The sequence below is a fragment of the Diabrotica undecimpunctata genome, chromosome 1 (genome assembly GCF_040954645.1).
Source record: "Diabrotica undecimpunctata isolate CICGRU chromosome 1, icDiaUnde3, whole genome shotgun sequence".
Taxonomy (NCBI): domain Eukaryota; kingdom Metazoa; phylum Arthropoda; class Insecta; order Coleoptera; family Chrysomelidae; genus Diabrotica; species Diabrotica undecimpunctata.
In genome coordinates, this window is record NC_092803.1 from 135,446,090 (window position 1) to 135,471,931 (window position 25,842).

At 30.4% G+C, this 25,842-nt stretch overlaps 1 protein-coding gene across 1 annotated transcript in view; it reads left to right on the forward strand.

Annotated features, from left to right (window-relative positions):
* Positions 1-15,084: 15,084 nt before the first annotated feature.
* Positions 15,085-25,842, forward strand: part of LOC140432075 (lipase 3-like) — an 89,962-nt gene continuing 79,204 nt past the window's right edge. The window contains exon 1 of the mRNA XM_072519921.1: positions 15,085-15,248. Within this exon, the coding sequence (XP_072376022.1) occupies positions 15,189-15,248 (60 nt within the window). The 5' untranslated portion in view covers positions 15,085-15,188. The remainder of the gene's footprint in view (positions 15,249-25,842) is intronic.

Genomic DNA, 25,842 nt, shown 5'->3' on the forward strand with positions numbered 1-25,842 from the left:
ATTTATTTAATAGCGTCATCAGGAGTACTGTAAAACAATTTTAACATTACAAAAAAATGAGGTATAAATAAATTTAAAAACACTTACAGAAAATTAAAATGTTTCACAAATAAAGCTGACATTGAAGTATGTAAAATATTGAATGTCAAGATTAAACTGTCTTAAGCACGTTCGTTACAGTAAACGATAAAACAATTAAAATGACTCCAAATATAAAAATAACAATAAAAGAAACGTTAAAAGAATGATATTGCTTTTATGAATTATTAAGGTTAGTTGTTATTAAGGTGAGTGTTGGCTATTTTAAATATTTATAAATTTTGTTCAATATATTATAATATATGTTTAAAGTGTTTTTTTTTTGTTAATGTGATACATCTCGAGAAATAATCTACTTTTGTAGTTATCAGTCTGTGCCAAAACGCGAGCCTTATTATAGTCTAGCATATGACCGGTGTTTTCATAGTGCTCGAGTACTGCACAATTATTTTTTCAAAAACGGCAATCACTTTTATGTTGTGTGATGCGTTGTTTTAGCCATTCTGATGTGTGGCCGATGTAGCTGTTTTGACATCCTAGACAAGGTATTTCATAAACAATATTACTTTTATATAAGGTTCGTACTGAGTCTTTGATTTTTAAAAATAAATTGTTTACCATTTATGGTATTATATTTAGCTATACCAATATTATAAATAGTTTTGAACGTGGATATGACAGAATGAGTTAGACCATTATTAAAAGAAAGTTTTTTTCTATTTGATTGATTAGTTGTTAGAACATATTATACAAAATTTTTCGTAACAACGGCTATCCTAAACAAATTTAAAAAAAAAAACTGATTTACAGCAGTAATTTCTATGATGGTTCCGTCCATAATTCTAACAACAAATCAATCAAATATGGAATAAACTTTCCTTTATTAATGGTCTAACTCATTCTGTCATATCCCTATTCAACAATGTTCCTAATATTCTTCTTCTTCTTCAAGTGCCCTGTCCGTTGCGAACGTTGGCTATTAACATGGCAATTCTGATCTTATTTGCGGCGCTTCTGAATAGTTCGACCGATGTGAGCCCGAACCACTTCCTCAGATTTTGGAGCCACGAGTGTCTTCTCCTGCCTGGCCCTCGCTTACTGTCTATTTTTCCCTGGACAATCAATTGCAGTAGACGGTACTTATCGTGTCTCAATATGTGGCCTAGATATTCAAGCTTTCTTTGTTTAATTGTATTCACGATTTCTTTCTCCTTTCCGATTCTTTGGATTACCTCTATGTTGGTGACATGTTCGGTCCAGGATATACGAAGAATGCGTCGGTACACCCACATTTCGAATGCTTCTAGTTTTCTCGTGAGCGTCTCCGTCAGCGTCCAGGCCTCCACACCATACAGTAAGATCGGAAAAATGTAGCATTTAACTAGTCGTAGTTTTAGGGGAAGAGACAAATCCCTGCTTATGAGGAGCTTTTTCATATTGCTGAATTCACGTTCCTAATATTAGTATAGCTAAATACAATACCATGAACAGTAAACAACTATTTTCAAAAATCAAAGACCCATGTATAAAAGTAATGTTGTTTATGAAATACCGTATCTACTACGTCAAAACAACTACATCGTCCAAACATCACAGTAGCTATAACAACGCATCATACAACATAAAAGTGATTGCCGTTTGGGAAAAAATACTTGTGCAGTAGTTGAGCACTATCAAAACATCGGTCATATGCTAGACTATAACAAGACTCGCGTTTTGGCACAGACTGATAACTACAAGAGTAGATTATTTCTTGAGATGTATCACATTAACAAAAATGAAAACATTTTAAATTATAAAACGGACACTGGACAGTTAAGTAACTATATTGTAATATATGGAACAAAATTTATAAATATTCAAAATAGCTAACATTCACGTTAGTAACAATTAACCTTAATAATTAATCAAAGCAATATTATTCTTATAACGTTTCTTTTATTGTTATTTTTACATTTGCAGTAATTTTACTTGTTTTATCGTATTACTGTAACGAACGTGCTTAAGACAGTTTAATCTTGACATTCAATATTTTACATAGGTACTCCAATGTCAGTTTTATTTGTGAAATCTTTTAATATCTGTAAGTGTTTTTAAATTGACTTGTACGTCATTTTTTTTGCAATGTTAAAATTGTTTTACAGTGTACTCCCGATGAAGCTATCAAATAAATAGCAAAATATTAAGTTTCTTAGAAAAAACAAAGATGATTGTTATATATATATATATATATATATATATATATATATATATATATATATATATATATATATATATATATATATATATATATATATATATATGTAATCAGTAGAAGGATTAAGTTGGGCTGGGCAGCATATGGTAAATTAAAATACATTCTAAAAATGAAAATTTCTGTAAAGGTAAAAACAAAGACCTAGATTGAATGGATCCTACCACTCACCATATACGGCTCTGAAATACAAGTGTTGGATCAAAAGACATCAGCTAAACTATAAGTACACCAGAAACTTACACAAGGAAAAATGTTAGGAATAACTTTAACGGATAGAAAAACTAACATATAAATTACGCAACGGACAACAGCCAAAAGAGTATGCTCTAAAAAGTAACTGGTCCAGATATAATTATATACAAACTGCGAAAGCATTTTTAAACAAATAAGTAGAGCGTTTGGTTAAAATAGGGTGCCAGTCGTGAACTGAGCTCTAAATGTATATGCACCCTGTTTAATTTTTATCGGTAAAAACGAAATTTGAAAGCAAAAAACAAATCCAGGTAGTTAGCGAAGGCTATAGCAACTGAATATTTTGGCACTACTGGGTAACTACCAATTGTTACATACCTTAATATGGTCTATATAATATTTAAATGAAAAAATTTTCAAGTAAACGGTACGTAAAAAGAATATATTAGAAATATAAAACCCCTGACTCATTCCATTACTTACCGGCGACAATGTACCATTTGCACTGCAAAAAGAAACAAAATAAAATTAATTTTACTCTATCTGCATTTAATATGTTTTAACCCAAGAGATTAAAGTAAATATAAAGCAAACGTACATTTAAATAATAAATCAACACAGATTTTATTAATATGTGTGTTAATATGTGTAAAAACCTAATAACCTTTAACCTTTTTTAACTTAAACCTTTAACTAATTGCTAAGTATTTAGCTTTAGTCTACATTTTTTTCGTAAAATTACTTAAAGGCTTAACATAAAACTAGGTATATAGATAAGTAAATGTGTAAAAATATGAGTATAGATAAATGTTATGCAACGTGATAGATGCTTTAATATAAAAACTGATAGATGTTTTAATATAAATTAATAAATACTTACCAATTCGCCTGAAGAATTATTGTCGAAACTGTAACATAGCTTCATATCAATCCATAGAACTTCATACCCAGGAAAATCCATCTCCAAATTTTATATTCTTAAATTAATTTATAATCAATAAAATCAATAATTTATAATTATTGTATAAAAAAAAGTACTAAATGACTACAAAGAAACGTACGTTGTTAAAACTTTACTAACGTTCGGAATATTTTTAACATGTTTAAAACTGTTAATATTGGAGAAATGTTCTTAAATTTATCACTCATATTCTAAATATAAAAACGACAAAAACTTTCCAGCCCAAACCGTTGTTTACTACCGAAGTGACCAAATCCCGACGCCGACGATGATCAAAATTACACTGACACTGAAGAATAAAAATCAGGTGATACTAGCTGGTGATATAATTTGATAAAAAGTCTTTTAGTCATGGCTAACAAAGTAATGTACCATTAGTTTTTATGTGAATATTTTATTATATTGTTCATCAGTTTTCTTAGTTTAGGGATATTTTTGTTGAAAGTTTATTAATGTGTTTAATTTTTATCCCTTTTTAAGCACAAATAGATATTAAGAATATTATCATGTGTTTATTTCTATATATGTAGAAAAACAAGTGAAATAAGGACTAGAGGGCATTATACAGTGAACAGCTAAATTATGGAACATTATCATTATTTCGAGTTTTGAGGAAAACCCCGAAACAGGTCAATGTTTGTTATAAAATACCCATGTTATAACGTACATGTATCGTCTATTAAAATAGTATCGTCTATTAAAATAGTTAAAATCAATCTCGTTCACAATGGTCATAATTAAATCACACCAAATTATTATCTCTCGTTCCGCTGTGTTTTTGTGTCATCACCGAACTACTCGTGACCATATAAGGCAATTAGTGACCCAAGCCAATCACCGTATTAGAAGTTGAGTGTGACTTCACATTGTCATAACAGAACTACCAGTATTCCATCTTAAGCTGATTAGGACATTAGGAAGTTAGTGACTTAAGCTGATCAGCGTATTAGGATAATAGTGTGACTGCATTCGACCATCCTGACGTCACGATCGTCCTCGATCGTACAACACCTATTAAAAAAAAATAATATGTTCTTTATTATTAAGAATGCCAATTTATAGAAAGGCTCCATCATTCTGCAGAATGACATAGTTTAACTCAATTCGTTTCAGATAGCTACAACTATTCATACAAGCTCATTTTTAAACATTAAAACATATGACTGTCATTTTTCAGAATGACAATGTGAGTAAATTTGTTTCAAATAGCTACAGCTATTCAAACAAACTCATTCAAGACATTAAAATATTTGGGTGTCATTTTGCAGAATGGTGAACTGAATATCCATTCAGAACATTAAAACATTTATTTGTCATTTTTCAGAATGACGAACTGAAAATCCATTCAGAAAATTAGAACATTTATTTGTCATTTTTCAGAATGACGAACTGAATATCCATTCAGAACACCATAACATTTATTCGTCATTTTTCAGAATGACGAACTGAAAATCCATTCAGAACATTAAAACATTTATTTGTCATTTTTCAAAATGACGAACTGAAAATCCATTCAGAACATTAAAACATTTATTGGTCATTTTTCAGAATGACGAACTGAAAATCCATTCAGAACATTAGAACATTTATTTGTCATTTTTTAGAATGACGAATAAAATAAATTTGCTTCAAATAGTCAGAACTACTCAAATAAACCCATTCAGATTATTAAAACACTTTGTTGTCATTTTTCAGAATGACAATTAAAATATATATTTTTAAATAGTTCCAGCTATTCAAACAAATTCCTTTTAAACAATACAATACCTTTATGTCATTCTACAAAATGACTACACTATCATGTAAATAACCTGAATAATTTTAAGATCTTTGAATCTTAAATCTCTTGATGTGTTCTCCACCAACAACTCCTTCATAGGGACGCTTTGTTCTTGATGAATGTACATCTTCTTTTACACGATATCTATCATTTGGTAGAACCTCAACAATCCTGAATGGCCCTCTATACTTTTCTAAAAGCTTCTTACTTTCATTGTTTGCTGGAAAACTTGTAACTTTTGTCAATACCAGATCACCAACAGCATATTTCACTGGAGAGCATCTTTTTTTATTAAATTCGTTATTCTATTTGATTCTATCTTCTTCTAATCGTTTATTCCTTGTTGAATGTTTTTTAAATTCTTATTCCGCATATCGGATTCAAATTTTGCACCCATTGTGGCCATGGTATCCAGTAATGTTTTATTTGCCCTTTCTACTTGGCCGTTGCCTCTAGCCATTCCTACTGCAGTTGTAAACACTCTAATTCCTCTCTCTGCCATATAATTCAAAAATTCTTTTGAAACAAAAGCTGATCCTGCATCTGATATCATTCGTTTGGTGTTACCAAATATTTTAAAAATTTCTTCTAAAGCACGAATAACATATTTACTTGATGTATCTGGGACAGCTTCAACAAACACAAATTTAGAAAAGGCATCAATCAAAACCAAGACGTATTTATTTTGAGATTTCTTTAACACAAATGGCCCTAAATGATCGGCATGGAGTGTATAAAACGGTCTAGCATATTTTGGAATGGAATGTAGATAGCCAGGCTTTTTTCCTCCCGGTTGTTTATGGTATAAACAGGCAAGACAAGCCGCAATGTATTTCTTAATAAATCTTCGTATTCGTGGAAACCAATACCGTTCTTTTATTCTTTCAATTGTTTTATCCAACGCAAAATGTCCAATATCGTCATGATTCATTTTGACAATTTGCCAACGACAATTTTTAGGCACATACCATCTTCTACCATATTCTGTTATTTTATAAACTTTGTTTTCTCTTAAATCATATTTCTTGAAAGTATCCTTATGATTTTCCTGATCTCCTGACAAAAGAATATCTTTAATTTTTTTTTATTTCCGTATCTGTATCCTGTGCTTCTCTTAGATAGTCGTCTTCTTGGATGAGCATCACTTTAATTTCAAGACTTTCCTCTGCTTCAGTTCTTTCAAAGTTCCTACTTAAGGCATCTACATGTTGTAGTTGTACTCCTGATTTATGTTTTATTTCAAAACAAAAATCTTGTAAACACAAAACCCATCTTGCTATTCTTGGGATTATTGTTTGTTTTACTAATGCATTTTTAACGGAATTGCAGTCTGTTATTACAGTAAAATATCTTCCTGCTAAATAATATATATACCTTTCTAAGGTTTTGACAATAGCCAAAAGCTCTAGTTCAAAAGAATGATATTTCTTTTCTTCTTTTGTGGTTTGCTTGCTAAAATAGGCAATTGACTTTTCACGACCATCAACAATTTGTGTTATTATGCCTCCAAATCCTTCTCTACTTGCATCCGTGTAAACTATTATGTCATGTTTCGGATTGAATATTGTTAAAATTGGTTCTGAGACTATAACTTTCTTCATTTCTTTAACAATTTTTGTTTCTTCTTCTGTCCATGTCCAATTTCCATCTTTTTTTTTATCAATAAGAAAAGAAGGGCTTGCGAATGATGAATTACTCTTTTGAATAATATTTGCATCCAATAATTCTTGTATTGTTTTTTGTAAAATTTCTTTGTCAGCTGCAGGTGTTCTGTAGGGACGAAACTTAACTACATCTGAACTTGTAATATCGATTTTCGATTTTTTTAGAGCTTTCAAATTTGTATAAAAACAGTCCTCGTGATTTAGCAAAATATTTTCCAACATCATTTTCTTTATCTAAGTATTTCTTATATTTAAATGTTAAACTATTATCTATCCTATAATACATAATATTTACATCTTCTGTAAAATTTCTTCCTATTAGAAGGTCATTAACCCAATCTTTATCCATGACATACAACGTAATATTTAATTCTACAAAATCGATTTTTATTTTAGCAAATACATAATATTCAACTGATAAAGAATTTCCCAAAAATCCAGAAAGTTTTACATCTTTAGTTAATGATTTTATTTCTAATTTAAACTTATCTGCCAATTCTTTTGAAATTAGCGAACAATCGCTGCCAAAATCAATGAATGCAGTATCGCTGTGCTCATTTAAGAAAATAATTTTATTAAATTTATTTTCGGAAGAATCAAACTGTATTTGTTTAACATATTTATTTTTTTCTAAATTTTTGTTCGTTTTATTTACTTTTGTCTCTTGACATTCTTTGTTCTTTTTAAAACAGTATTGTTCAATATGACCTTTAATTTTACAAAACCTGCATATTTGGTTTGTGTGGTGACAATCTTTTTTTTAAATGACCCTGAATTCTACAGCACATACAAGGTTTATTCTTGTTAAATTTGTTATTAACAAATTTGTTATTATTTACAAATTTTGATTTGGAAAAAAAAACAATTGGATTTGTTAAATCAGGCAATTTTTCTGGACTTTTGTGATAAAGCTTATTTCTTAAATAAACTGCCAATAAATTGACATCTTTGATTTGAGCAACTTCAATAGCAGATTTAATATGTTCGTCTCCAATAGCACCAATTATTAAAGAAATCTTATCTGACTCGGAAAAATTTACTTTAAGTTTATTAATTTTTGCTAAATGTTCAAAATAAAATTCATATAATGAAGAACCCTCTGTTGGTTTATAATGGGCTACGTCCATAAAAAGATCATAAGTATTTCGTGTACTTTGAAAAGTATTTTCTAACACTGATCTATATTCTGCCCAAGAAAATTGAGACCATGCAACTTCATTTTCAATAAAACTAGCGTACCATGTTTTAGCGGTACCTCTAAGCTTAGAAATCGCTTGAAATATAATGTAGTTATCAGACCAACTATACGTCTTAGCATTGTGCTCTATTATTTCAATCCATCGATCTATTTCTCCAATTAGTGGATCAAATTCAAGAATAAAACTGACGGATTTAATGTTTCTATTCGTACAATTATAAGATGCAGATGGTGAATTTATTTATGGTTCTATTTATTTTTGAATGTTTAGATCTTTTTCTTGACTTACGTGTTCTTTTCGTTTTCGTATACCTTGACTCCCTTCTCGGCGAAGAATCGGTAGACGAAATTGTTGTGGTTTCACTACTGGAACTACTATTTTGCTTGGACTTTTTCCTTTTCGGCATTTTGGACACTTTCAATCACTTAACATTAAAAACAGTTCACTAAATTCTACCGTAGGTTCTTTAACACTTTTCTGATATCGTCTATTAAAATAGTATCGTCTATTAAAATAGTTAAAACACGTATTTACGTAAATATAGCTATTTTATTAAATTAAATCAAACTCGTTCACAATGGTCATAATTAAATCACACCAAATTATTATCTCTCGTTCCGCTGTGTTTTTGTGTCATCACCGAACTACTCGTGACCATATAAGGCAATTAGTGGCCCAAGCCAATCACCGTATTAGAAGTTGAGTGTGACTTCACAATGTCATAACAGAACTACCAGTATTCCATCTTAAGCTGATTAGGACATTAGGAAGTTAGTGACTTAAGCTGATCAGCGTATTAGGATAATAGTGTGACTGCACATGGAGTAAGGATGATGTCACCAGTGTAGGCGTAGTGTCGTAATCGTTAATTTTTTAAATAGAAATCGGTATAATGCGACACCTCATTTAAACGAGAATTTACATTTTTAACTAAAATATTTTATAAGGGTACTAAAACAATGTTTTTAATTTAAATTCAACTAAATTACAACTAATGATTTAATTCGTAATGTACTTTAAAGTAACCAAATTATGCATAATAATTATTTTAAATTAAATGTTCGAAATGCCATACATCGGTTTCTTGACAATATGCGAATCTTCGGACACATTCATCAAGTATATTGCGGATGACTTCTGGAGTAATTAGACTTATTTCATGCCTAATTCTATCTTTCAAGTCCTGTAAGTTTTGGGGTCTATTGACATAAACTTTTGATTTTCTGTAACCACACAGGAAAAAATCTAGAGGTGATAGATCTGACGACCTTGCTGGCCACTCTATAAAACCTCGTCTTCCGATCCATCTCCTGGGAAAGCAATGATTTAAAAATTGACGTACTTCACGTGCGTAATGCGAAGGGGCTCCATCTTGTTGAAACCAGATATTTTCACTAGGTAAATTTGGATTATTGGCATTTGGATACATATTAGCAAGGACAGCTATAAGTTGATTTCTCAAAAAAGTTAAATAAAGTTCTCCTGTTACATTTTCTTCAAAGAAAAAAGGCCAATGATTCTGTCATTAATGATCCCTGCCCATACATTTACTTTCTGAGGATATTGCGTGTGTGACTCAGTCATCCAATGTGGGTTTTCTTGTCTCCAATATCTGTAGTTTTGACGATTCACGGTACCATGTATAAAAAATGTAGCTTCATCGGAAAAAAGGATTTGATTGATGAAATGTGGATTGCGGATACATAAATCCTGCACCATTTCAGAAAATTAAAGCCGGCGATCGGGATCATCATCGTTTAATTCCTGATGTAATTGAATTTTGTAGGGATGGTATTTTTCTTTTTTTAAAATACGTAATACCGATCGTAGGAAAACTCCAGCATATTCACCCATTTGTGTTGAACTACTGTGAGGATTGTCATGTACATTTAATAAAATATCTAGTTTCACATTGTCTTCAATTTTAGGACGCCCAGCGATAGGAATATACTTAACGTACCCAGTTTCTCTAAATTTTCAGACTATTTTACTTACTGTTGATTGGCTGATGGGTCTTTCTGTATATTTTGCGTTGAATAAATTGCATACCTCGTTCTGTGTTCTTTTTTTTTATCTACGCATCCGCTAAGTATTAATATCTCCATGCGTTGGGTGTTATTCTGAACATTCTGAATTTGAATTTTTATTAAGCCCGAGTCGACTGATAGTTTTATCATTTAAAATATATTTCGATATTTGATCCCTGAAAACCTTTAATATAAGCATTGTTTACTGTACGATTTAGCCAATATATCACCATTGAAACAAAAAAGTGAAGCATTACCCCACACCAGCTTACATATTTCTGTATATGAAAGGATCCCTAATATGAATAAAACATCCCTACTAAGTGAAAAATTCGGAAGATGACGCCTATGGCATGATGTCATTTAAAATCTAAAAGGATATGAATAAGGTGTCTTTACCTACTTTTATCATTACGCAGAACTTTCCAAGAAGTTTTATTACGGAAATGTGTGGCTAAAATTTTGTATGCTCAACATGAATTATGCATGTTGGAAAGAGTATCCTAAGTTCAAGTACTCTTTGAAAGTTAAAACCAGATTGACATGTTTGAGTTACTAGATGTTTCAAATAACGTATAGTTTGTCTGAAAGGATATTAAAACATTTTTAAAAAATAGAGTATATTATTAACATAAAAGCAGTAAAAATGTAAAAGTTAATTATATTTAGTTATTTATTTAATTTTATTTATAATTAGGTATTTGTTTAATTAGTCAATTTGCATTCTTCTTCTTATAGTGCCTACTTTACTACTGGAGGTTGGATAAAACCATTGCAAATTCGTATCTGTTTTTTTTAAGTTTTTGTGTATTGAACCGGGTCTAGACGAATGTTATTCAGTCACGATATTTGTCTTCTACAAGGATTTTGTTTTTCTTTGATTTCATCTTTCGTATATAGCAGCAACAACAACTTGTACTTATCATTTTTAAGTAGGTGTCCCAAACATACTATCTTTCTTTTTTTATTGGTAATCAAAATTTCTCTGTCTATTTGCCTTCTATCTAACAGCATTTCGTTCGTAATATAATGTATCCGTGGTATTTTTAAAAGTCTTCTAAAAGGCCACATTCCAAAAGTTTTAGCTTTCTCATTACGTTAACTGTCTACGCTTCAGCGCAATAAAGAAGAATAGAGTTTATATAATATTTTACTATCCTATATACGATTTTAGGATTCTTTGATTCTTTTATAGAAGTGTTTGGTTAGTCAGAAAGTTCTTCGTCCTCAAAAAAGCTGCTCTTAATTGCTTTATTCTTGGTCTAATTTCTGATTCCGGATTTAGATCTTCTGTAATCCAGACTCCTAAGTATTAATCATCTTATCCACTTGTTTCAATTCTTTATTTTCTATGGGGTTCCTTGTTATGGCTTTATCATTCTAAGCAATAACCACGGTTTTTGTTTTCTTAATATTTTTATTGATAAACCAATTTATTCCCAGTATCGCAAATTGTGTTTAGTGGCGTCAGTAGGTCGTTTTCCTTTTCATCGATAATAAAACAAGTGTTATTTGTAGTTTCACCATTTATGTTGATAACTTCTGTACATTTTTTAAGTACTTGTGTAAATAACTATTGGGAGTATAAATTAAATAGTAATCGTAAATTTACACACTACACAGCCTGTTCTCAATCATATTCTGATCTGTTACGCATCCATGCTATTCCCATATATTGTTACAACAGTTTGTTGGTTCTTCAAAGAGATTTCTCACTATATTATTGTCATTTTTGTTGCGTTCTTTTGGCTTTAGAGATTTCATCAGGATGTTATACTTAACATACTAAACACAAAACGAACAGTTATAATTGTGTCAACAGACACACTTCCTTCAACCGTAATTTTGTTCCCATTTATAGATAGTTGTTTTAGTAACTTCATTCATTTCTAAAAGTTGTACTTAACGTTCTTTTATTATCTTGTTTTCTTTTTTACTTATACTATTCAATGTTCAACACATATAATATTCGACAAAAATTTTTAACTTACAATTTTACATTAACAACTTATGTTATTGACTATATCTCATTCTATTCTACCACTACCACATTTATTTATCTTAGGACTCCTGTAACCTTGATTCGACATAAAATATCTCTTCTCATTTATAAAATTTTCTTCTTCTTAGTCTGGTAAACTTTATTACTAAAGGTTTGCAATCACTACATCAAAATGTTCTCTATTCTGCGCCACTCATAGTAATTGTTAAAAGTTCATGCCCGTTCAAGTTGTGTTATTGCGAACCCATGACTTAGCTCCTTTGCCTAGTCATCTTCGGCCGTATATTATAATCGTTGTTATAAGTTTTAACCCCATATTTATGGAGTTTTATACTGTTCGATTAGTAATATGTTGTGTCTATGATATACTGAGCATTCTGCGATAACGCCACATTCATAGGTTTATAGCCGTCTCGTGGTATTTAATTTTAATGTCCAGGGTTTGACTCCGTACAGAAGGACTGACCAAACGTAGCAATTAGTAAATTCAATTTTGATGTCTAAGCTTAGTTTTCGGTTATAGATCATTTATTTCCAGTAATTGTACATGTTCCTGGCATATTCTATTCGTGTTTTTTTAGTTTTAAAACAGGATCTCACTAATCATTTAGTACTACTCTTAGCTATCTAAATTTGTAAACTTGTTTTAATTAAGTGTTATTTAGGTCAATGCGACAATTTTCATCGGTTTGGCTAATCAACATTATTTTAGTTTTTTGAACATTTTTTATTCTCAGTCCCATTGCTTCACATTATGTATAGTTGAATAGAAAATAATGCATTATCAATACTTATTTATTTATTTGACAGATATAGGAATGTAATTATTATAGGCCTAATAAAAATAGTTAAATTTTACTATTGTTTAGCATTACATATTTATAAACGCTTTAGATAAGATGTAACTAAAAAAACAAGTGCAGCTTTATTTTTATTTTCATGTAAGTAATAACAACAATTACATACATAAAAATGTTTCCTTGTGAATCACCACTAACGGAACGGAAGATTACAGCGAAGGAGTGAGAAAAAAATAAATTTTTAATTATTACTTTCTAAGTTGATTAAAGCTACATTTTAAAACTGTTTTAAAATATACAGGTTATCCCAATAAATTTCGGCGTATCAAAGTTATATTTTATCTTCTTATTCTTCTTCCTCTTTATAAGCAATCCTGCTTGTTCATTGGCGGATTTATACCTCTATGGAAGGTTGTCACCGCAACTTTTGCGCGGTCGGCCGATACTTCTTCTAGCGATTAATGATGTATCCCTTTCTGTTTTGACCGCACGTGTCTCCCCCATTCTGCTTATATGGTTATTCCATTCTTTTTTCTATTTAGTGTCCATTTATTAATACACTATACGTTACATATATATATATATATATATATATATATATATATATATATATATATATATATATATATATATATGTACCGTGTATACGACCGTCAATCCAATATAAACTAAGGAACACTCGAAGAGTGGTGGGTTTTTCGGTCAAAGTGGAGAAATAAAAGACAAAGAAGGTGGCTACTTCATCTATTTATTGAAGAAACAAACATACATGGAAAAGTTATTATAAGTGGGTTACCTTAAAAAGATATGTAGCAGTCAAAGATATAAAATGTGTAAAGAAGCTTATGATAATGGACATTAGATATTATGTTATAGACAATTAATTAAACTGAATACAGATTAACTCAACTTAGCACAGCAAAAGACACGTGATAATGGTACATGAATATAAAAAATATGTGAAAAAACTTAAGTAAAAAACATTAATCTACAGAAAACCAAAAAGATCATATGATGCACTTTCAACAGTATATTATTGTTTAAATTTGATTTTAACTTTAGGTAACATTATTAAAATTGAGTTATAGATATGCCAATTTCAGTTTCTATAGCGTTTGCGCTTACACCAACTAAAAGTCCACACTCTAATTCATGAACCAAATGGACTGATCATAAACTGATCATGAACCAGTTGGAAATATTCCGCGAACATTGTACTCTCTGTCAAGGACTTGGATTTTTAACATCACCAACGCTTGAAAACAGAACTTCGCATGCGAATCAGTCAGAACCAGTCAGTCAGGGACTCTCTCCGCGAACAAAACCATAGTGGTGCACATCGCTGTCTATGTCTTCATAATATTTTATTAGCTGGTTCTTCAAAAGATATAAAAATAACCAATATAATACGTACATGTATAAAACATAATAACGTATGTTCAACAATCTATATTTCACTATAACTATTACCTTTTATGATAATATTATAACTTTTCTCAAGTGATCTCTCAAAAAATTAAAACACGCTAACACTCGCGTAGTTAGATTTTTGTTAGCGCTTTGACTAACGCGATCGCTCTACTGTTAGATTTGAAATAACAACAAGACAACTATAACCGTTGTCGGTTATAAGATAATAGGTTGTTCGGTGATAATAGGTACTCCCACCACTATTTAACACAGTCTTCATATGAGTATTCCTGGTTGCAGGACCTAAAAGAAGCAATATTTCGAAAATTGTGGTGAAATATTTATAAATGTTGGATTTTTTTAATGGAGCGAGTGATGGAAGGCTAATTAATTTAGTAACATCACCAAAGAAAATGACGGCTGGGCGTCATGTTGGAATGGTTTATATGGCATGAAATTCATCATTAAAAACCTCGTTTAAACTTATTTTTAACATCTACTAGTTTTAGTTATTAAATCACTAAAATGATATAAAAACTGTAAACGGGTGCCTTAAGTTGCTAAAAGTTAAGTTAAGTCTGAAAAAGTTTTAAGTAAGACAAAAAGTTTAAGAAAATACAGTAGAGAGTTTAGACGCGCACTGTACATAAAGTGTCATAATGAACCACTCGAATTTATTCCTATAGATAGTATAGGCTTAATTTAATTTACAATACATTAATCAGTGTTAATCAGTACTTAACAGAAAATATCTTGTTTATGTAGTCGATAAAAAATTTGTTTTTATCTCATATTATAAGCGATAAAGGACATCGGTGTGTAATCAAAATTTAGTATTAGAGGTGATTTGTGCTAAAATGGAAACTGCTATTAAATTACTAATACTAGGAATATCCACCGTCGTTGCATACGATATTGTAAGTAAATTATCAATGTACAATAATTCTATCTATAGAACTACATTTTACGGATACTAGTTTAAATGATTGGTATAACGAATCGGTTAACTATGAACTCCAAAATGCATTGTTTGCATTCTATGCATTTTGTTTTTTGATTTTCGCGAAATATTTTAAACAAAATTCAAGTTAATATACACAACACATTTCATATTGATTGTTACCCTAATTATTGTACTACCAACATTAAAAAAACATTCGATTAACTATGATTTGGGGTGAGTAAGTTTAAATACATAATATGAATATGTTTATGTTTACGAGGACGAACGCAGCTCAAGACTGAATAAAGTCAAGAAATACAGAAATACAAATTTTGTATAATAGTGTTCCCTTTAATGGGATATTGTTCTAAAGCTATTTTCTTGTGGCATTTTAAAGTAATTACTATTTAAATGGGAATAAGCTACAATTAAAGGTTAAAGTACGTTTATTGACGTTTCAATTTCCACTTCAGAAATCGTTCTCAAAATACAAACATTAGTAAATTAAACAAATTTTGTTTTTTGTTACTTAGTGAAAAATTCTTCTAATAATTTAATTTTGGACCGGCCCTGGCAAGGTACGGTTAAGTTGTACTGATATCGTACTCCTAGTTTTTAATAAAAACAAGTGGTTTTATTAAATAGTTTTTAAAATTAAAGTGTTTATCTACTAGATACTACTACGTAAGTCATCTATACGTAATTATTATTTTATTATTGTGAAAAGAAAACGTCAAATAATAAATATACACTACCGTACAATCATTTTGTGAGGTTAGCTGCTATAAGTAGCTTATAGTAGCATGCGATTGGTTTTTCATTTACCAGAGTCGGAGTGAGGCCTTCGCCACCGCAGCTTAAAATGACTTCACATAATGTAAACACACCTTCCAATCTAACCAGTTCAATAAACCAACGATCGAATATAACAAACAGTTATGCTTCAGCCGCTTCACATTCTTTTCCGAGTAAGAACCAAGCAATTGTATTTAGTTGTATCGATAATGCTAAACTGCAGGATTATCTCATTTCTTTGGGTACAATCATCAACCCAAAAAATATTATTTTTTCATCTAGATTATCTCATAATAGAATCTGCATGTATTTGGCAAACAAAACCGTAGTAGATAACATCATGACACAACATGGCTCTATAGAAGTACTCGGCGAAGTTGAAACAGCACGAAGACTTGTCTCTCCAGCAGAAAGACTAGTCTTGTCTGGAGTCTGCCCGTCAATTCCTCATCAAGTATTAGTTGAAGAATTACAGAATATCGGTTTAAAGCTTATTTCCCCAATAACATTTCTGAAAATTAGCTCGACTCTTCCCGAATATAGTCACATATTGAGCTTTCGGAGGCAAGTTTATATAAGCCCTATAACATCATTAATTCCAGATTCTATTCTAATAAATTTCGACCAAACACCTTACCGCATATTTTTGTCACAAGGTACACTCACCTGCTTTATTTGCAAAAATGCAGGACACATATCATCCCAATGCAAAACCAGTTCAGTAACGGAATCAACTCATATTGAGTCAAACAATGAAGTACCAAATCAAACAGCTTCAACAAGTATACTACACAAGGTACCAAACACCCAGCAGTCATCAAGTTATCCATTATCAAATCCGAGCATATCACCTACACCTACAAATCTCCACGACAAAGAAACTACTAATACTCCTACTCATAGCAACACTTTTAATCAACCTCCTTCAGCGGCAGTACCGTTTTCACAAACTTCGGAAGCAATATTTTCCAATCTATCAGCTCCTTTTCCATTACAACTGCAGATACAACTGCAGAAAATTCTAATAAAACTGATACATCACCACAATTTTTTAAAACAACCATTTTAACCAATCTTACAAATAAAACTACAAGCTCGACTTCTGTCACTACCAATAAGTTTGCTCCAGTACTTCCAAATGTAATAAAGCCACATCATCTAAGTGAAAACTCTAATAGCAATTGCGAAAACGCAAGTTCTTCCATAAAACGCAGTATTGGTGAGATCGACACGCCTCCTTCAGATTCAGCAATTTCATCAGAAAATCTGTTTGCAAAACCCAAACTCTCTAAACCAAAAAAACCACGCTCATCTAAAGTCCAATCTACACGGGAAACTCTTGAAAATTTCGTTGATAATCATACCCCACCATTCGTTTTAAATTTCCACCAATTGTCCTTACTGATTGATAATGTCCAACGCTCCCCCGACACTATTAGCGTCGTAAAAGAATTTACAACTGATATGGCTGGTTTACTCCATCTTTTACAAAGCAGCTATCAATATGCAAATGATAGATCTACAAAAAGCAAGTTTACAAAACTTCAAAAGAAACTACACAACCACTTAGGAAACGAGATTTCTGACTTAGATAGTGACTCTTCTGTAGACAATCGTTCAGTATCATCTAACTCTCAGGTGTGAGGTTCCCTCACACGTCGGAATAACAGGAAATGAAGAAGCTGACAGGATTGCACGAGAGGCAATTTTAAGTGATTTGTCGGAGCCGATAGACAAGTGTGTTTCCAGTGACTTAAAAGCTTATTATAAAAAGTGTTGTGTTTGTGGCGAAATGAGTGGTCTCAAACTAATTCCAATTTAAATAAAATCAAAAATAATGTGTCTCAGTGGTTTCCATCGCCGCGCAATAGACGAGAACAAATTGCGGTTGCGCGTTTACGTCTAGGACATACCAGATTAACGCACTCCTACCTTTTCACAAAGAAAAATCCACCTATATCTGATCAGTGTAACGTCCGATTAACAGTCGAACACTTTTTAACAATTTGTAGTAAATATGACCAAGAAAGACAGCGCTACAAGATCCACTCGCTCTACCACAGGCTTTAGGTCAAAACTGTTCCTGTGACAATATAGTGAATTATCTTAGATCCATAAACATTTTGTATATTCTGTAGGTGTTTAACTTTGTTATTTATATTTTGTTCCGTCGCTAATAACATTTTGGTGGATGCGACATCTTTTTCTAATAAAAAAAAAAAATTTAATTTTATTACACTTCACAGTAGCTTCAATTTTACTGAATACTTACCTGTTCAACTAATGTTGACTAAGCTGGGGTACTTGCGGTCGGGTTTTATTACAATCATTAAGCACTCAACCATTTTTCGTGAAATAAACTATACCAAAAGGTATTTCTACTTTAAGTAGGTAGGATGCACCGTTTCTAGAAAAATCGATTTAAAAATGTTTCTTCATGAAAGGTAAATTAATAGATACCTTAATTAATTTTATAAATTTTCTTTTATTTCAATAAAGGGCGCATACAATTCATAAAAAAAGTTTGGGAAGCAAAATATCAAATTAAAACAAAATTTCATTTAAGGGTTTTAAAAAAAAGTATTTATTACGATGAAACGAAACATACAAAAAAGAACAAGTATCAAAAGTAGATAGTTACAAAAAGATGCTCAATGTTGATGACCATTAGTCTTTATGCATAAATTTGCTCTTTTGCTTAGAGAACGCCGAATTCTTGCAAAAATGACAAAGTTATTAATTCGTTGCAAGCATCTTGTATCCTTAGCCAGAGTTGTGCACGATTTTGTATCGGAACGAAATAAATACAATAATCGCAGGGTTTAAAATCGCAAGGGTAAAAAATAATTAAAAAAAAGTAACTGCACAGCCTCTTAAGATCCAGTGGTCTTCGTAGTTATTACCAAGAAAGTCTCGTACATTTATCCTTAAGTGGGTCGGACTGCTGTCATGTAGAAACCATAAATTTTTCAGAATATTTAAAGGCACATCATCCAATGAACCAGGTAAAACATTGTCCAGAAAATGCAAGTAATCAGCACCATTTAAACGAGCAGGAAATTCCACGGGACCAAGTAGATAGTCAATAACTATTTCTATCCAGATGATTATGCTAAGCCTACGCTGATGCTTAAATTCTTGAACAACGTGGGGATTGTCACCGACGTACGAATAATATTGTGCATTATGCACATTAAAAATTCCATTTTTTATGAATATAACTTTGTCGCAAAACAAAATGTATCTGAAAAAAATCTTTATTAAACTCCTATTAAAATATCACCTTCATGTGTAGCTGCCACATCATCATGTCCCTGTTTCATTTGTTTTTTTTTTACCACTGAACGTGTTTCTCTTAATCTTTCATGATGAGATGTAAATGTTTAGTAAGTGGAATCTCACGATTGGGAAATTTTTCAGGGTATCAACGTTGTACTGCTCAAGCGTTACACCTCATTTTGCCATGAATTAAAACATATCAGCGTATTTCTCATTAGTAGAAACCATTTTTGTTAAACTGAAATTGTTATATTTAAATGCTACAAAGCAAAAAACTAAAAGATAAACTTCGAGAACTGAACACAATTTGAAAATGAAAAACAGTTGTACTTCTGTTGGTAGATCAACGGCTAACTAGTGCAAAAAATATTAATTTATTCTTCGTGACAAAAAAAAACACAAAAAGCGTTCTGGAGGTATTTCACAAAAACTAATTACAAGGCGCCATCTTCAAAGAGCTCTTCTTTCCTTAGGAAGCATTTTCGGACTAGGTATATTGGGTTAAATTGAATTAAAATTATCTAAGGGATCTCTGGTCTTCCTTTGTCAGGAGAGTTTCTGGACACCCTGCATGCATATATTTTTTATTGTTTATATCACATTTATGTTTGTGTGATTTAAATTATTTATTGTATTTTAGAAACCATATAAGTAAGAAAATAAAGTTTTTAAAGTTTTGCGATCAATTTTCACAAAAATGAACGGATGAGGTAGCATATCGCTGTCTTTGGTTTAATCCAACAGTATTTGGACTATTTTTCCAGATACCTTTAAAACTTTTTCACCTCAGCTAAAAAGTAATCTTCACTTGGCTTATTGAAATTTTCTTGACTTCGCTTTTTTTTATATCTGCAAAAAACATGCTAAATAAAAAAAGCGAGTACTGATTCTGGTAGTAGATCATCGCTAAATACCATCTGTCATCTGGTACTAGTGCCAATTAATAGTTAATACTTACATATTGTATCGTTAGCTACAAAGATATCAATAAATTCAACTACAGTTTTTAATGTTTTTTTATCCTGTTTCGACTTTGCGACCATTTCGGTCGACAACGTTTACGTGTTTGACTGAGATTACCCCAAAAAGCTAAAGCGCGATTTTGTTAAAGATAATCCACTTTTATAATTTGAAATTGACAGAAAAAAATTCACCATTTGTCTGCAGTTCTTTGGGCTGTCGGTAGGCTTGTCGGGTTTTGAGATAATAGTCATTTTGCATGATACCTTTGAAAGTTTAAAGTCTAGCTACATTTATGTAAACTTTCCAAAATCTATCATGTGTTTCAGGATAATATTAACCCTAGTGGTTTTAATTCGTTAACATAAAATTTCTCTGATATATCTTAATTAAAAGAGTAACAAACATTTTGAACAAACATTTTGGTCTCTTTTTCTTTTTCTCTTACTATATGTAATCCTACTGCATTTCATCTTAAAACTGTGTTTTATAGGAGCATAGAAGCATTGTACTTAAGTTCTTTATATAATGACCATACATTTATCCATCTAGAGTCAAATTCGAGCCGTGGCTCCCTCAGCAAACTTTTCGATTCTTTACGAACTGTAGCTATTCTTCTCCACCGTCAACTGTCAAGGAAATTTCTTGCGTCCTCATCTACATCATCCTTCCATCGCTTTCTCAATATCTCAACAGGTCTCTTTCTCTGCATTCTTTCTTGTTTTTAAAATTACTTTTGAAAGCCTGTTTTTTTCTTTCATTCTAAACACATGGCCAGTCCACTGAAAACGTTGTAGGCGGATATACTGAGGTAAAGGTGGTACTTTAATATATATATATATATATATATATATTGTTATGATGTGTTTTTTTGTTTGAATGATGAGCAATGAGTATTTTTAATAATATAGGGTTTTTATCGCGGTTCTCAAAGAATTAGCTTGTAAGTATTTTTTTTTAAATTATCTTTATTATAACTATTATGAAACACACATATATATCTAACCTAGTCAATGTAAATTTAAAATAAACTATCTTTAAACTGATATTCTTATAAAACTAATTAAATTCTATAGACAATCTAAAATTTAAACAAACTATCTTCAAAATTGAAATTGTTATGACACTAACTAAATTATATTAACAAAATTTTGTACCTTTCTTTCACTGAATGCCTAAATGAACTATTTTCCACTAAGTATATAGATTCTAATCACCACTGAATGTCTTCGTACTTCAGTTATCCTTGTTTTTTTGTGAAATTACTTTTTTCAATTATCAGCTTCTACCAATTTAAGATATATTTTTCTTCACCAGCATCTATACACCACCAACCAAACCAGCAAACAGCATTTATATTTATTCTTCTTTTCAATTTACCAATATCCAATTATTATAAGTTGATTTATACTAATCTCCAACCATAATATAATTTAATTTCTTCCAATATACCTTTTTTTATCTTCAATAATTATTTGTGTATAATTATAAATGTGCATTAAATTATATGCATAATTTTTAATCTTCATTTAACTCACTATATTAAACATTTTGACTATTTGTACTTGATTCACTGACTCCAACTAACTTTCATAATAAACTGCTTGACTTCTGACTAAAAACTTCCAAAAAACTCTTCTGACTGCACTATCTAAAACTTTTCTGACTAAAAACTTTCAAAAACTGCCATCTTGAATCCAAATCACGGGTATTTATATGTTTTTTGGATTTCTAGAACCATCTCGTAAGATATCATGTTCCAATTTGTTCTATCAAATACTTGTCTGAATTTTCTGGAACAAACCATTTCGCAAACATGGCCATCTCCGGAGATCCAGAGAATTCCATTCTTTTCTATTAATAATTTTGTTTACATTTAGGCTTTTCAGATCAGAATATATAATTAAATTAGTAACTTAACATTCTAATTTAATAAAATACACATTTCAAACAATATATTATTATAACCCACTTTATATTGTAAATATTCTTAAACGTCACTTCAGAGTATAAATATCTGTCAATCTCCGAGAGTAATTTTGGTTGCCTAAGCACATGGCTCACTTATATATATTTACAATATTAAAATACAACTTTTTACAATTATTATGCTAATTTATTAAAAATGCCCTCACATAAATATATTTTTATTAAATTCTCTAGTATATAACTTATTTAAAATAATCAAATACTTTTTTATATCTAATATTATGTAGTATATAACTTATAAATTATTTTCTATAAACCCCAATCGTCACAATACCCCAAAAATAATATTTAAAATAAATAATTTACTTATTATTTTTTTAAATATTAATTTTCTCATACCTTATTAAATTTAATAAATTGATAATTCAATTTTTTTTTTTTTTTTTTTTTTTATTTAAAATGTGTTAAATACATCCCTGTTCGCTGTCTATGTCAAAACAGAGAACAACGGAGCACAGTTCGGCTATTCTATGGTCAAACTGTCATGTCAAATGGAGCAATGGATGCGATATCAGAGAATAAAATATAACCTTAATTAAAAATATAATGGATATTGTGTTCTGTTTATTTATAGACAAAATCTAGGAATTATTTCCATTCAAATAACTTTCATCAATATAAATTGGTAAGTTTTTCCACTTTATTATATTAGAAAGACATTTTTATAGCAATTATAGTATCGAACCCCAAATTATGATTTTTAGGGTATCAAACAATTTCCATATGTACAAAATTCAACAAGTATGATGTCAAATTTATTCAAAATAATGAAATCTACCATCTACCATTTAACAAATCAAGTCTATTGAATAAAATGGATATATCAGTAAGTTATTAGTGTTATTATATTTGTATTAAAGGTATAGAAATCATTATTCAATCTCTTCATGATATTGAAAAATGTCGTTGATATGAAATATGCCTCTTAGTCTGTTCTCTGCATCTATTAACACATAACTATTTAGTCCATTCTGATTTTCAATTGTATATGGACCTTCAAACATTGGTTGTAATTTCTTACAACGGTTTTCTTTAACATTACTTTTTCTAAGTGAACGAATTAACACTAGGTCTCCTTTTTGAAATGTGATTGGTTTTTTTATATTTCGATTTTGTCTTCTGATATATTTTTCAGCTTTCCTCCTAATTCGGTTATTCACTTTCTGCATTACTTGTTCTAACATATCCTGATTATATTCACTAATCCACTTTCTGTTTCCTATATGGCCAAACATTAAATATTCTGGTACTTCCTCTGTATTCAAATTATGTGTATTATTTAAAAAATATTCTACTTGTGGTATATGTTGCTGCCAAGTTTCATGTTGATTTTGGCACAGTATCCTTAAATATTTTATAACTTCTTTAATATATCTTTCTGCAGGATTTGCCTGAGGATGTCTGATACTTGCAAAATGAATGTTGATTCCCTTTTTCTCACAAAATGTCCGAAATTTTTGGTTGTTAAAATATGTAGCATTATCTATTATGCAATTTCTAAATGGTCCTATTTCTTCGAAAAATTGATCAATATATAATTTTAATGTTTTAACATTTGTTCTAGAGCAGGGATATAGTTTAATAAATTTTGTATATAAATCAACTATCACTAGTATATGCTTTTTTCCTGTTGGACTGAGAACTAAATTTGAAATAAAATCCATGGAAACTGTATTTAGTTTTTCATATACAACATTAGATTTATATGTGTTCTGGTTTTTGAAATTCTTTTCTTTGTTTAGTTGACATATTGGGCATTGGGTAGTAATTTCCTTTGCTATACTTATGTCATTCTTTGCAAAATAATTGTCCCTAAATAGCATCCATAGCTTTCTTGAACCAATATGCATATAATTGTTATGTAAATTTTTCAATATTTTCTTTGCTAAAGTTCTAGTTATTACATATACTTCTATGCCATTTATTATTTTATAATATACCCCATCTTTCCTAAGGACTTTTTGTTTTTCACTCAAATTGATCTGATCTCTTATAATTTCTTCTTTAGAATATAATCCTGTACTTTCTACTAATTGATTTAATCCAATTTTTATTGTGCGCTGCCCTTTTTGTGGTGTATTTTCTAACCTTGATAAAGCATCTGCCACTATATTGGATTTTCCAGAAATGTATTTGATTTCAAAGCAGTATTCACTAAGTATTAGACTCCACCGATGTATTCTACTGTTTCCATATTTGTTATTTAATATAGACATTAAAGCTTGGTGATCTGTTTCTATTGTAAATTCATTACCCAACAAATAAAATCTTAATTTTGTGACACAGTGTATTATACTTGCTAGTTCTAATTCTGAAACTGAGTAACCCTTTTCATGTGGCTTTGTGATTCTTGAAATGAATTGTATTGGGTATTCGACCCCATCATGTATTTGTAATAATACCCCTGATAATCTCTCTATTGATGCATCTGTTCTTAATATGAATGGCTGTGTGTAGTCAGGATAGTATATTTTCAAATTTGACAGAAAAATGTTTTTAATTTCTTGGAATGCTAGTTCTCTTCTCTGATCCCATCTCCATTTTACACCTTTTCTCAGTAGTTCAAGTAATGGAATTTCTTTTATACTTAGATCTGGTATCATCCTTTTATAATAATTAATTATTCCAATGAATCCTCTTAAAGTTCTTAAATTGTGTGGTGTTTTATATTCCTGAATGACTTGTGTCCGTTCTGGATCCATTTCGATTCCCTTAGTGTTAAGTTTATAACCTAGATATATTACTTCTTTTTGAAAAAATGTACATTTTTCTTGATTTATTTTTAGTCCAACTTTGTCTAATCTATTTATTATAATTTTTAGGTGTTTCTCATGATCTTCAGCCGTTTTAGAAAAAATTAATATATCATCAATGTAGTGAATTACAAAATGTTCATATTGATCCAAAATATCATGAAGACATCTACATAGAGCACTGCAAGATGATTGAAGTCCAAATGGTACTACTTTGAATTGATATACTACTCCATCTATCTGAAATCCTGTATACTGTCTACTTTTTCTTTCTAGAGGTATTAACCAGAAACTATGCTGTAAATCGATTTTAGTGAAAAATGACATTCCTGTAATTCTTCCTAATATTCCATCTATACTCATTGGTGCTTCAAATTGCTTTTCAGTAATCTTGTTAATATTCCTTGCATCCAAACATAACCTGATTTCACCTGATCTTTTTCGTACTACTACTATGGGGTTAATAAAATGTGTGTCTGCCTTCTCAATGATCCCATCTTCTAACATATTATTAATTGTTTTGTTTACTTCTTCTCTGTATTTATATGGTATTGGGTATGATTTTGTTTTAAAATCTTTTTCTTCTTTAACTTTTATACTATGGATATAATTCTGTGCAATTCTATTTTCTTTATTGACAAGTCCCTTGTGTTGCTGCAATATGGAAATGACTATTGATTTATATTCTTCAGGGCAATTTAAAACTTTCATCATATCTTCTTCTTTACAAATAACATTATTCTTCATTATGTACTCATTATTCCTTGCTTCCAATTTTACGCACTCCGCCTC